This window comes from Salmo trutta, unplaced genomic scaffold (genome assembly GCF_901001165.1).
Source record: "Salmo trutta unplaced genomic scaffold, fSalTru1.1, whole genome shotgun sequence".
NCBI classification, from domain to species: Eukaryota; Metazoa; Chordata; class Actinopteri; order Salmoniformes; family Salmonidae; genus Salmo; species Salmo trutta.
In genome coordinates, this window is record NW_021823154.1 from 2,411,376 (window position 1) to 2,426,790 (window position 15,415).

General features: G+C 38.3%; 1 protein-coding gene across 1 annotated transcript in view; it reads right to left on the bottom strand.

Moving 5' to 3' along the window:
* Window positions 1-15,415, bottom strand: part of LOC115189397 (uncharacterized) — a 337,609-nt gene that overhangs the window by 311,376 nt on the left and 10,818 nt on the right. Inside the window, exons 4-10 of the mRNA XM_029747982.1 lie at window positions 9,741-9,789; window positions 7,691-7,780; window positions 7,007-7,583; window positions 6,135-6,251; window positions 4,466-4,532; window positions 4,198-4,290; window positions 1,925-3,919 (exon numbers count right to left, since the gene is read on the bottom strand). Coding sequence (XP_029603842.1) covers window positions 1,925-3,919; window positions 4,198-4,290; window positions 4,466-4,532; window positions 6,135-6,251; window positions 7,007-7,583; window positions 7,691-7,780; window positions 9,741-9,789 — 2,988 coding nt within the window. The remainder of the gene's footprint in view (window positions 1-1,924; window positions 3,920-4,197; window positions 4,291-4,465; window positions 4,533-6,134; window positions 6,252-7,006; window positions 7,584-7,690; window positions 7,781-9,740; window positions 9,790-15,415) is intronic.

Sequence of the window (15,415 nt, forward strand, 5' to 3'; positions counted from 1 at the left end):
TATTAGTCAAATTAACACTAATATACTGTATAGACACATAATAAACATGTAGCTACATAGACACATTATAAACATGTAGCTACATAGTCGTATTAACACTAATATACTGTAGACACATAATAAACATGTAGCTACATAGTCATATTAACACTAATATACTGTATAGACACATAATATACTGTATAGACACATAATAAACATGTAGCTACATAGAGTCATTAATACTAATATACTGTAGACACATAATAAACATGTAGCTACATAGTCATATTAACACTAATATACTGTTTAGACACATAATAAACATGTAACTATATAGAGTCATATTAACACTAATATACTGTATAGACACATAATAAACATGTAGCTACATAGAGTCATTAATACTAATATACTGTAGACACATAATAAACATGTAACTACATAGTCATGTTAACACTAATATACTGTATAGACACATAATAAACATGTAGCTACATAGTCATATTAACACTAATATACTGTATAGACACATAATAAACACGTAGCTACATAGACACATAATAAACATGTAGCTACATAGTCATATTAACACTAATATACTGTAGACACATAATAAACATGTAGCTACATAGTCATATTAACACCAATATACTGTATAGACACATAATAAACATGTAGCTACATAGTCGTATTAACACTAATATACTGTATAGACACATAATAAACATGTAGCTACATAGACACATTATAAACATGTAGCTGCATAGTCGTATTAACACTAATATACTGTAGACACATAATAAACATGTAGCTACATAGTCATATTAACACTAATATACTGTATAGACACATAATAAACATGTAGCTACATAGTCATATTAACACTAATATACTGTAGACACATAATAAACATGTAGCTACATAGTCATATTAACACTAATAAACTGTATAGACACATAAACATGTAGCTACATAGAGTCATTAAGACTAATATACTGTATAGACACATAATAAACATGTAGCTACATAGTCATATTAACACTAATATACTGTATAGACACATAATAAACATGTAGCTACATAGTCATATTAACACTAATATACTGTAGAAATAATAAACATGTAGCTACATAGAGTCATATTAACACTAATATACTGTATAGACACATAATAAACATGTAGCTACATAGTCATATTAACACTAATATACTGTATAGACACATAATAAACATGTAGCTACATAGTCATATTAACACTAATATACTGTAGACACATAATAAACATGTAGCTATATAGTCATATTAACACTAATATACTGTATAGACACATAATAAACATGTAGCTACATAGTCATATTAATACTAATATATTGTATAAACACATAATAAACATGTAGCTATATAGTCATATTAACACTAATATACTGTAGACACATAATAAACATGTAGCTACATAGTCATATTAACACTAATATACTGTATAGACACATAATAAACATGTAGCTACATAGTCATATTAACACTAATATACTGTAGACACATAATAAACATGTAGCTACATAGTCATATTAACACTAATATACTGTATAGACACATAATAAACATGTAGCTACATAGTCATATTAACACTAATATACTGTAGACACATAATAAACATGTAGCTATATAGTTATATTAACACTAATATACTGTATAGACATAATAAACATGAAGCTATATAGCAATATTAACACTAATATACTGTATAGACACATAATAAACATGTAGCTACATAGTCATATTAACACTAATATACTGTATGTAGGAACAAGAAGATTACAATTAGAGGTGTCAGGACTTGTTTAATGTAAAACGTCTTCACATATCATTTGATAATTAGCTAGGTCAGGACAGGGTAAACTTTAGTTTCCTCATCATTCATGAATAGTTATGTAGAAACTCACCATTGACTGGGACATCTGTCTCTCTGCTGGTTTCACTGGTGTCTCCTTCTCCATAGACAGCTGACACTCTGACTCTGTAGCAGGTACTGAGGTTCAGAGATATGATGCATTTACATTCAGGTCCCTCTGTTACCATGGTAGACCAGCCCTCCAGTCCTGCCTCTTTATAGTCCACTTTGTAGTGGAGTACAGAGGCATCATCTTCAGACTCAGGCTGGAACCAAGTCACTATGACGGTTTTCTTGTCCAGAAGATTCCCAAACAGCTGTACAGGTGGGGATCTCAGGGTCTTGACCTCAATGACCTTGCTGAAGTCACTCATACCAGAGTGTTCTATAACAGAGTACCTGATCTGGTACAGTGTGAACGGTTTCAAACCTGGCACTACACAGGTTTCTGCAGGAGCCAGGGTCACTACCACATTCCATGGCAGTTTGATAACCTTGATAAGACCAGTAGTCATGACTCTGTACTCTACTCTGTATCTCTCAGGTCTTCTGATGGTTGACTGTGGAAACTTCAGGAGGACACAGCTCTGTTTTATCTCTGCTACCTGGACTGGATCAGGTTTTAATCCTAGCAGGAAGTTGGTGGTGATGAGACTGCCTTGTTGATACAGACGAATGGAGGATCCAGGAACACTGATATCTGGTATAACTGCTGCAATGAACTTGATGTTCTCTCCATCTCTGCTGTCTTCATAGGATTTGATGAACAAGCGAAGGTCAAACTGTATTTTAATCTGAGTTAAATCTGGAGGTTTCAATGGTCGCTGTGTCTCCTGCTGTCCAGTGAGATCAGATTGGTTCATTGTGTTCTCTGGTACAGAGTGTTTGTGCTGCTCCATGGTGGAGAGGAATGGATCTTCATCCTCCAGGGAGGTCAGAGTGAAACACAGTATCCTGTCCTTTGAGGATCTGAGGACGCCGTCCAGCTCTTCCTGAGATTTCATTATGGGGATGTTTCTTGTTTTACAGACATTCAGAGCCTTCACCTCCGCTGCCTTGTTGTTTAGCCACAGTTGTACGGACTGAGGACAGAATGGAGACTGGTCATGGTTCTGGAGAATGTCTCTCAGTCTGCTTTCATCCACCCCTTCACTCTCTCTCATGGTCTTTACTGCCATGGCCAGCTCGCTCTTAAACTCTGACTGGTACTTCTGCAGAAGCTCTGATAATCTAGACAGTTTATACTTCAGATCAGGAAACCATTTCATCACACAACCATTGCTGGAGTCTGTCATCATCTCCTGGCATCTCATGGTGGCCTGCCTCAGATGGTCCAGCACTCCCTCTGCCTTTGTGAACAATAGGAGCATGATTTCAACTGAAGGTCCCAGATTCTTCAGAGGATAGAGCCATGCGTATAGAGGCACTGCTTTCTCTCCTTCCTGTCCAAGGTGCTTCGGGAGAGTTTCATAGACTTGCAGAGCTCTGTCATACGTCATGGAGCCATTGATATGGTCTACATCACAGTAGAGAGTACACTGATACAACGAACTGTTCAGTTTCTCAGTGTCACTCAAGCTGGAAAAGATCTGATCTGCACTGAAGGTGGGCATCATCTTCTTCACAACTCTGTGCATCTCCGCCTCTCCTGCACCACTGTGTTGTCCGCTGATCTGTTTGTAATCAAAGATAAAGAATGCTTGAGCTCCATAGAGAACAGCCATGACCACATGCGTTGCCTTTCGTTGTGTTCTGTCTGTCTCCTCCTGAAGCACCCTGTGACTGAGCATGTCCAGTCTGGTAGTGGTTCTGTACTGTAGAGTGACCCGGTCCTGCAGTGTGGACTGAACATGATGGTTCAGGTATCCAGCAGCACCACCAACCTCCACCAGTCCAGACAGGACACTGGCTCTGAGAGGAGTGGTCACATCCAGAGCCCTGAATCTGTCCTGAAGGGAGTCTCCTTCAATACACTTCACCTCTGTGAGAAGCCGAGGTAGAGACTGACGCATCAAGGCTATTGTACTGTTATCCCAAAGACTGACATCTAAGGAGATAAAACAATATTACATACCCTGCAGAAGTTCACAATATATCATAATATATATTTCACAATATGAACTATTCACAAGACAAACTATAAAGTCCAGCACTCAACAAAATGGATACCTTTGCTAGCCCAGTGCTGACTCAGTCCATGCTTTTAAACATTAGATAAAACAGTTGTCTTTAAACTATGCACTCTAAACACATTCGGTACCTTAACAGTATTGTGGGTGTATTTATTGTTTTGTTAAGTCTTTCAACTTTAAAAACATACGGTACCTGAACAAAATGAGTCACTGCGGCAGTCATACAACATCCCAAGATCTAAGGGACGACCGAGGGCAGCCACCACAACACTGTCTGATGTCCAGTCTGACAATCATATAAAACACATGACAACATGTTGTGATACAGGTCTAAAGGACGACCGAGGGCAGCCACCACAACACTGTCTGCTGTCCAGTCTGACAATCACAGAAAACACATGATAACATGTTGTGGTACAGATCATTAAAGGTAGTCATTCAGCAGCAGTAATGTAACTAACCTTCAGTCAGGCCTCTGCAGAAATGCTTGGCAGGATTGTTCAGCTCAATGGTAGTGTTCTTGACGTTCTGAGGAACACGTCATCACTTGAAGTTACTCAACAAAGAATACTGGCAGATTTCAGTTCAATAAAATACAGAAAAGTGTTATTAAACTGATAAGAACAGATGGAGATAGTTCAACTTTGACAGGAAAGGTAAAAGGAAAGTGTATCAAAGTAGTGGTGCTACCTGTTACAACGGGCACAAAAATAGTTTTTAAGTTGAGATGCTGAAATAAATAAATATACAAATCTATAATATTTATTAGTTTCATCTGATAAGGTTGCTACCAGTACTGTCTGTCCAGAAGGTAAAGTATTGTTAAGGTAGCTACCAGTACTGTCTGTCCAGAAGGTAAAGTATTGTTAATGTAGCTACCAGTACTGCATGCCTAGAAGGTAAAGTATTGTTAAGGTAGCTCCCAGTACTGTCTGTCAAGAAGGTAATGTATTGTTAAGGTAGCTACCAGTACTGTATGTCTAGAAGGTAAAATATTGTTAAGTACTGTTTGTATGTACTGTTTGTCTGTATTCCAGAAGGTAAAGTATTGTTAATGTAGCTACCAGTACTGTATTACAGAAGGTAAAGTATTGTTAAGGTAACTACCAGCACTGTATGTCTAGAAGGTAAAGTATTGTCAAGGTAGCTAACAGTACCATCTAGGAGGTAAAGTATTGTTAAGGTAGCTACCAGTACTGTCTGTCCAGAAGGTAAAGTATTGTTAAGGTAGCTACCAGTACTGTATGTCTATAAGGTAAAGTATTGTTAAGGTAGCTACCAGTACTGTCTGTCTAGAAGGTAAAGTATTGTTAAAGTAGCTACCAGTACCATCTAGAAGATGAAGTATTGTTAAGGTAGCTACCAGTACTGTCTAGAAGGTAAAGTATTGTTAAGGTAGCTTCCAGTACTGTCTGTCAAGAAGGTGAAGTATTGTTAAGGTAACTACCAGTCCTGTATGTCTAGAAGGTAAAGTATTGTTAAGGTAGCTACCAGTACCGTCTAGAAGGTAAAGTATTGTTAAGGTAACTACCAGTCCTGTATGTCTAGAAGGTAAAGTATTGTTAAGGTAGCTAACAGTACTACCTAGGAGGTAAAGTATTGTTAAGGTAGCTGTCAGTACCATCTAGAAGGTAAAGTATTGTTCAGGTAGCTACCAGTACTGTCTAGAAGGTAAAGTATTGTTAAGGTAGCTACCAGTACTGATTGTCCAGAAGGTAAAGTATTGTTAAGGTAGCTACCAGTATTGTCTAGAAGGTAAAGTATTGTTAAGGTAGCTACCAGTACTGATTGTCCAGAAGGTAAAGTATTGTTAAGGTAGCTACCAGTACTGTCTAGAAGGTAAAGTATTGTTAAGGTAGCTACCAGTACTGATTGTCCAGAAGGTAAAGTATTGTTAAGGTAGCTACCAGTACTGTCTAGAAGGTAAAGTATTGTTAAGGTAACTACCAGTACTGTATTACAGAAGGTAAAGTATTGTTAAGGTAGCTACCAGTACTGTATGTCTAGAAGGTAAATTATTGTTAAGTACTGTTTGTCTGTACTGTTTGTCTGTATTCCAGAAGGTAAAGTATTGTTAAGGTAGCTACCAGTACTTTATTACAGAAGGTAAAGTATTGACATAAATGGTACCTGCTCAGAGTTGTCAGCAAGAAGCTCCTCTGTATTATGTTGTAGAATCGTGATCTCTCTCTGGAGTCTAGCTTCCAGCCTGGAGGCAATCTGTTCCTCCTGAGTTTTGGTGTTTTCCTTGATAGACAATTACAGCCAACACTTTAGTATTATATTAAACTAAGACTTACTGAAACACAGGCAGAAAGGCACATTTAACTAAAAGGGAATAAAATGCACAACTGAAACATGCCACTTTTTAACCCACTGCGTCACTATGTTTAATATACTGTCCAATGTCCTGGTGGAAGAAGAAACTATAGACACACCCACCTCTTCACTATCTACCACAACACTGGTCCAGACTATAGACACACCCACCTCTTCAGTATCCAACACACACTGGTCCAGACTATAGACACACCCACCTCTTCAGTATCCAACACACACTGGTCCAGACTATAGACACACCCACCTCTTCAGTATCCAACACACACTGGTCCAGACTATAGACACACCCACCTCTTCACTATCTACCACACACTGGTCCAGACTATAGACACACCCACCTAGACACACCCACCTCTTCACTATCTACCACACACTGGTCCAGACTATAGACACACCCACCTCTTCAATATCTACCACACACTGGTCCAGACTATAGACACACCCACCTAGACACACCCACCTCTTCAGTATCTACCACACACTGGTCCAGACTATAGACACACCCACCTCTTCAGTATCTACCACACACTGGTCCAGACTATAGACACACCCACCTAGACACACCCACCTCTTCACTATCTACCACACACTGGTCCAGACTATAGACACACCCACCTCTTCACTATCTAACACACACTAGTCCAGACTATAGACACACCCACCTCTTCAGTATCTCTCTCATTCTTTATGACATCGTGGTTTCTGTGGTCCTGCAAGGCACACACCAGACAAACAGAAACCTGGTCTGTCTTACAGAAGACCTCCAGAGCTCTGTGGTGCAGCTGGCACAGTTTCTGCTCCAGGTTTCCAGTCACCTCCACCAGGGTGTGTCTCTGCAGAGCTGCTACGGTGTAATGTCGTCTGACATGTCTCTCACAGTAGGAGGCAGTGCAGGTCAGACAGGACTTCACAGCTTTGAGCTGTTTCTCAGTGCAGAGGTCACAGGCCACATCTCCAGGTCCAGCGTAGCAGTGCTTGGGAAGAGCAGGGACCTTGAACCCTGCCTGGTGGAGTTTCTCAATCACGTTCTCCAAGGCTGAGTTAGTGAGGAGGTCAGGACGTGTTCTGAATCTCTTTCTGCACTGGGGGCAGTCGTAGTCTCCTGTCTGGTTCCAGTAGGTCTCAATGCACTGTCTGCAGTAACTGTGTCCACAGGGGATGGAGACTGGCTCTTTGAGAACCTCTGTACACACGGAACATCTGAAGAGGTCCTCTGTCAGTAGACTGGCTGTCAGATCACTGTACACAAAATGGTAGAGAAATGTGGTTGCTGTTTTAAAGACTCACTATTATACAGGAGCTAACCTACTAGATTTACAGGAATGTGGAAGCTGTTCTTCACTTACCTGGCCTCTTTCCCAAACATAATGGGCCTGTCCATGGACCAATCACTCTTCATGGACAGACACGGTGACCACACCCTCTCCTGTTTTACACTGTGGAAAGATCAAGGAGGGTTTTGTCATTGTGTGAATATGCAGGATATAATACCTATCCATCTTTCATGTTGACTGTTTGTATATTTCTAAATGGACAGAAACAAAACTATTTGTACATTGCTATATGGACAGAAACATAAATATTTATGTATTTCTATATGGACAGAAACACAAATATCTGTATATTTCTATATGGACAGAAACACAAATATCTGTATATTTCTATATGGACAGAAACATAAATATCTGTATATTTCTATATGGACAGAAACAAATATTTGGATATTTCTATTTGAGAATGATTTCACGAGGCCTATTTCACATGATATGCCTAACTACTTATAACCACTAGGCTGATAAATAAACACCTTTTTCATTGGATTATTGAATTACCTACATCATGTGACTTCAAGTTATCCATTTGGAGCGCAACATCGCGTTGTTAAAAAATATGTCTAAATTGGGCAATTGAAGGCATATTTATGTTAACTTTGATTGTGTTTGATGAAAATGATAGACCTTCCAAACGTTGTACGCAATATTAAATCGGTAAGTGGCTTGATGCCTACTGTACCAAAACGATTTGATGTTGTTAAAACGGGAGTGATGTATATAACGGTAATATTGTCAAAATTCTGCTTTTAACAACCATCAGAATTGGTTAAAAAAAGGTTACGCATGGAAACATATTAGACAATAATTAACAGTAGGCAAAGTGATCGTGTCAGGAGAAAATGATATCAAACAACATTTGATGTCCAGTCACATTCACCGTGGTTGTCTGAAGCGTGCTATAGAGTTAACAGCTGGCGATGCCTCATCCTGATTGGTTATTCCTCATCATTTGCAACAATGTCAACGAGTGTCATCACTATCTTTCCTTTGGAGAACCTCAAACCTGTTGTGATTATCAGCTGAGAAAAACTTTTCTTATTTAATTTTACTCCTGGCTCAGAGTTTGTCTGAGCAGTGTCTTAACATCATCCTAAAACAGGTTTTAACATGATTCCTCACAGGATCTCACCTCTTTAATATTAGGAGAATTCCACCAATTTTTAAAGGGAGAATCTGTGGTTCAAATAACAAGAAAGCAGACACCCTGTTTTTGGGCAAACAATTTAGGGATGGGGTTGAGGAAAGGTGACCACTCTCAAATTCATGGATGGGGCAATGGATGCCAGGACTGACCATGTTTTAACAATGTTATGAAGCTAAAGAGTGTTTGTTGACGATTCAGTTGTTAACAAACATTGGAGTAAAACAAGCTTATATTTGAAGTTCTGATGATGTGCGACAGTTGAACTGAGCTCATGAAGCATTTACAAGCTATTCATGTCCTTATCACTAGTAATATAGTCCTATTCCAGTCCACATCACTAGTCTTATAGTCTTATTCCGGGCAACATCACAAGTAATATAGGCCTATTCCAGTCCATATTACTAGTAACATATTCCAATTCCAGTCCATATCATTAGTAATATAGTCCTATTCCAGTCCTTATCACTAGTAATATAGTCCTATTCCAGTCCTTATCACTAGTAATATAGTCCTATTCCAGTCCATATCACTAGTAATATAGTCCTATTCCAGTCCATATCACTAGTAATATAGTCCCATTCCAGTCCATATCACTAGTAATATAGTCCTATTCCAGTCCTTATCACTAGTAATATAGTCCTATTCCAGTCCATATCACTAGTAGTATAGTCCTATTCCAGTCTATATCACTAGTAATATAGTCCTATTCCAGTCCACATCACTAGTAATATAGTCCTATTCCAGTCTATATCACTAGTAATATATAACTATTTGTTTAACATGTTATGTTACTACATGATTCCACGTGTTATTTTATGTTTGTATCTTCACTATTATTCTACAACATAGAAATTAATACAAATTAAAGAAAAACCCTTGAATGAGCAGGTGTGTCCAAACTTTTGACTGGTACTGTACCTGAGATCTCCATTTGTAAATCCGATAGGTCGATCCATGGAATGGTCACTTTTCAAGGAGAGTTGGCTTGGAGCAGGAGATGCTGTGGCTTCTTCCTTGCTGAGCGAACTTTCAGGTTATGTCGATATAGGACTCGTTTTACTGTGGAAATTAATACTTTTGTACCTGTTTCGTCCAGCATCTTCACAAGGTCCTTTGCTGTTGTTTTAGGATTGATTTGCACTTTTCGCACCAAAGTACATTCATCTCTAGGAGACAGAACTCGTCTCCTTCGTGAGCAGTATGACGGCTGCATGGTCCCATGGTGTTTATACTTGCATACTATTGTTTGTACAGATGAACGTGGTACCTTCAGGCGTTTGGAAATTGCTCCCACGGATGAACCAGACCTGTGGAGGTCTACAATTTTTTTTATGAGGTCTTGGCTGATTTCTTTTGATTTTCCCATGATGTCAAGCAAAGAGGTGCTGAACTTGAAGGTAGGCCTTGAAATACATCCACAGGTACACATCCAATTGACTCAAATGATGTCAATTAGCCAATCAGAAGCTTCTAAAGCCATGACATAATTTTCTGGAATTTTCCAAGCTGTTTTAAAGGCACAATCAATGTAGTGTATGTAAACTTCTGACCCAATGGAATTGTGATACAATGAATTATAAGTGAATAATCTGTCTGTAAACAATTGTTGGAAATATTACTTGTGTCATGCACAAAGTAGATGTGCTAACCGATTTGCCAAAACCATAGATTGTTAACAAGAAATTTGTGGAGTGGTTGAAAAATTAGTTTTAATGACTCCAACCTAAGTGTATGTAAACTTCTGACTTCAATTGTAGGTCAGTAGACCAACATAACAGTTAGTGAGATGATATAGGCCTATTCCAGTCCACATCACTAGTAACATAGTCCTATTCCAGTCCACATCACTAGTGATATAGTCCTATTCCAGTCCATATCACTAGTAATATAGTCCTATTCCAGTCCACATCACTAGTAATATAGTCCTATTCCAGTCCATATCACTAGTAATATAGTCCTATTCCAGTCCACATCACTAGTAATATAGTCCTATTCCAGTCCATATCACTAGTAATATAGTCCTATTCCAGTCCACATCACTAGTAATATAGTCCTATTCCAGTCCACATCACTAGTAATATAGTCCTATTCCAGTCCACATCACTAGTAGTATAGTCCTATTCCAGTCCATATCACTAGTAATATAGTCCTATTCCAGTCCACATCACTAGTAATATAGTCCTATTCCAGTCCATATCACTAGTAATATAGTCCTATTCCAGTCCATATCACTAGTAATATAGTCCTATTCCAGTCCACATCACTAGTAGTATAGTCCTATTCCAGTCCATATCACTAGTAATATAGTCCTATTCCAGTCCACATCACTAGTAATATAGTCCTATTCCAGTCTATATCACTAGTAATATAGTCCTATTCCAGTCCATATCACTAGTAATATAGTCCTAATACAGTCCATATCACTAGTGATATAGTCCTATTCCAGTCCATATCACTAGTAATATAGTCCTATTCCAGTCTATATCACTAGTAATATAGTCCTATTCCAGTCCATACCACTAGTAATACAGTCCAATAAAGTCCTATTTGTTTAACATGTTTTGTTACTACATGATTCCACGTGTTATTTTATGTTTGTATCTTCACTATTATTCTACAACATAGAAATTAGTAAAATTAAAGAAAAACCCTTGAATGAGCAGGTGTGTCCAAACTTTTGCCTGGTACTGTACCTGAGATCTCCATTTGTAAATCCGATTGGTCGATCCATGGAATGGTCACTTTTCAAGGAGAGTTGGCTTGGAGCAGGAGATGCTGCTCCCAAAAGCCTTTCAGACACAGGGAATAGTGTTCAGGTAAATATTAAAATAATTCCAGTAAATTACATTACACAGTATAACCAGTAGGATATACAGTTGAAGTCGGAAGTTTACATACACCTCGGCCAAATACATTTAAACTCAGTTTTTCACAATTCCTGACATTTAATCCAAGTAAATATTCCCTGTTTTAGGTCAGTTAGGATCACCACTTTATTTTAAGAATGTGAAATGTCAGAATAAGAGAGAGAGATTGATTTATTTCAGCTTTTATTTCTTTCATCACATTCCCAGTGGGTCAGAAGTTTACATACACTCAATTAGTATTTGGTAGCATTGCCTTTAAATTGTTTAACTTGGGTCAAATGTTTTGGGTAGCCTTCCACAAGCTTCTCACAATAGGTTGGGTGAATTTTGGCCCATTCCTCCTGACAGGGGTGGTGTAACTGAGTCAGGTTTGTAAGCCTCCTTGCTCGCACACGCTTTTTCAGTTCTGCCCACAAATTTTCTATAGGATTGAGGTCAGGGCTTTGTGATGGCCACTCCAATACCTTGACTTTGATATCCTTAAGCTATTTTGCCACAACTTTGGAAGTATGCTTGGGGTCATTGTCCATTTGGAAGACTCATTTGTGACCAAGCTTTAACTTCCTGACTGATGTCTTGACATGTTGCTTCAATATATCTACATCATTTTCCATCCACATGATGCCATCTATTTTGTGAAGCGCACCAGTACCTACTGCAGAAAAGCACCACCAAAACATTATGCTGCCACCCCCGTGCTTCACGGTTGGGATGGTGTTCTTCGGCTTGCAAGCCTCCCCCTTTTTCCTCCAAACATAACGATGGTCATTATTGCCAAACAGTTATATTTTTGTTTCATCAGACCAGAGGTCATTTCTCCAAAAAGTACAATCTTTGTACTCATGTGGAGTTGCAAACCGTAGTCTGGCTTTTTTATGGCGGTTTTGGAGCTGTGGCTTCTTCCTTGCTGAGCGAACTTTCAGGTTATGTCGATATAGGACTCGTTTTACTGTGGAAATTAATACTTTTGTACCTGTTTCGTCCAGCATCTTCACAAGGTCCTTTGCTGTTGTTTTAGGATTGATTTGCACTTTTCGCACCAAAGTACATTCATCTCTAGGAGACAGAACTCGTCTCCTTCGTGAGCAGTATGACGGCTGCATGGTCCCATGGTGTTTATACTTGCATACTATTGTTTGTACAGATGAACGTGGTACCTTCAGGCGTTTGGAAATTGCTCCCACGGATGAACCAGACTTGTGGAGGTCTACAATTTTTTTTCTGAGGTCTTGGCTGATTTCTTTTGATTTTCCCATGATGTCAAGCAAAGAGGTGCTGAACTTGAAGGTAGGCCTTGAAATACATCCACAGGTACACATCCAATTGACTCAAATGATGTCAATTAGCCAATCAGAAGCTTCTAAAGCCATGACATAATTTTCTGGAATTTTCCAAGCTGTTTTAAAGGCACAGTCAATGTAGTGTATGTAAACTTCTGACCCAATGGAATTGTGATACAATGAATTATAAGTGAATAATCTGTCTGTAAACAATTGTTGGAAATATTACTTGTGTCATGCACAAAGTAGATATGCTAACCGATTTGCCAAAACCATAGATTGTTAACAAGAAATTTGTGGAGTGGTTGAAAAATGAGTTTTAATGACTCCAACCTAAGTGTATGTAAACTTCTGACTTCAATTGTAGGTCAGTAGACCAACATAACAGTTAGTGAGATGATATAGGCCTATTCCAGTCCACATCACTAGTAACATAGTCCTATTCCAGTCCACATCACTAGTGATATAGTCCTATTCCAGTCCACATCACTAGTAAAATAGTCCTATTCCAGTCCACACCACTAGTAATATAGTCATATTCCAGTCCATATCCCTAGTAATATAGTCCTATTCCAGTCCACACCAAATAATATAGTCCTATTCCAGTCCACACCACAGGTAATATAGCCCTATTCCAGTCCACATCACTAGTCTTGCAGTCCTATTCCAGTCCATATCACTAGTAGAATAGGCCTATTCCAGTTCATATCACTAGTAATATAGTCCTATTCCAGTCCATATCACTAGTGATATAGTCCTATTCCAGTCCATATCACTAGTAATATAGTCCTATTCCAGTCCACATCACTAGTAATATAGTCCTATTCCAGTCCATATCACTAGTAATATAGTCCTATTCCACATCACTAGTAATATAGTCCTATTCCAGTCCATATCACTAGTAATATAGTCCTATTCCAGTCCACATCACTAGTAATATAGTCCTATTCCAGTCCACATCACTAGTAGTATAGTCCTATTCCAGTCCATATCACTAGTAATATAGTCCTATTCCAGTCCATATCACTAGTAATATAGTCCTATTCCAGTCTATATCACTAGTAATATAGTCCTATTCCAGTCTATATCACTAGTAGTATAGTCCTATTCCAGTCCACATCACTAGTAATATAGTCCTATTCCAGTCTATATCACTAGTAATATAGTCCTATTCCAGTCCATATCACTAGTAATATAGTCCTATTCCAGTCCACATCACTAGTAATATAGTCCTATTCCAGTCCACATCACTAGTAATATAGTCCTATTCCAGTCCACATCACTAGTAGTATAGTCCTATTCCAGTCCATATCACTAGTAATATAGTCCTATTCCAGTCCATATCACTAGTAATATAGTCCTATTCCAGTCTATATCACTAGTAATATAGTCCTATTCCAGTCCATATCACTAGTAATATAGTCCTATTCCAGTCCACATCACTAGTAATATAGTCCTATTCCAGTCCATATCCCTAGTAATATAGTCCTAATACAGTCCATATCACTAGTAATATAGTCCTATTCCAGTCCATATCACTAGTATTATAGTCCTATTCCAGTCCACATCACTAGTAATATAGTCCTATTCCAGTCCACATCACTAGTAATATAGTCCTATTCCAGTCCATACCACTAGTAATACAGTCCAATAAAGTCCTATTTGTTTAACATGTTATGTTACTACATGATTCCACGTGTTATTTTATGTTTGTATCTTCACTATTATTCTACAACATAGAAATTAGTAAAATTAAAGAAAAACCCTTGAATGAGCAGGTGTGTCCAAACTTTTGCCTGGTACTGTACCTGAGATCTCCATTTGTAAATCCGATAGGTCGATCCATGGAATGGTCACTTTTCAAGGAGAGTTGGCTTGGAGCAGGAGATGCTGCTCCCAAAAGCCTTTCAGACACAGAGAATAGTATTCAGGTAAATATTAAAATAATTCCAGTAAATTACATTACACAGTATAACCAGTAGGATATACAGTTGAAGTCGGAAGTTTACATACACCTTAGCCAAATACATTAAAACTCAGTTTTTCACAATTCCTGACATTTAATCCAAGTAAATATTCCCTGTTTTAGGTCAGTTAGGATCACCACTTTATTTTAAGAATGTGAAATGTCAGAATAAGAGAGAGAGATTGACTTATTTCAGCTTTTATTTCTTTCATCACATTCCCAGTGGGTCAGAAGTTTACATACACTCAATTAGTATTTGGTAGCATTGCCTTTAAATTGTTTAACTTGGGTCAAATGTTTTGGGTAGCCTTCCACAAGCTTCTCACAATAGGTTGGGTGAATTTTGGCCCATTCCTCCTGACAGGGGTGGTGTAACTGAGTCAGGTTTGTAAGCCTCCTTGCTCGCACACGCTTTTTCAGTTCTGCCCACAAATTTTCTGTAGGATTGAGGTCAGGGCTTTGTGATGGCCACTCCAATAC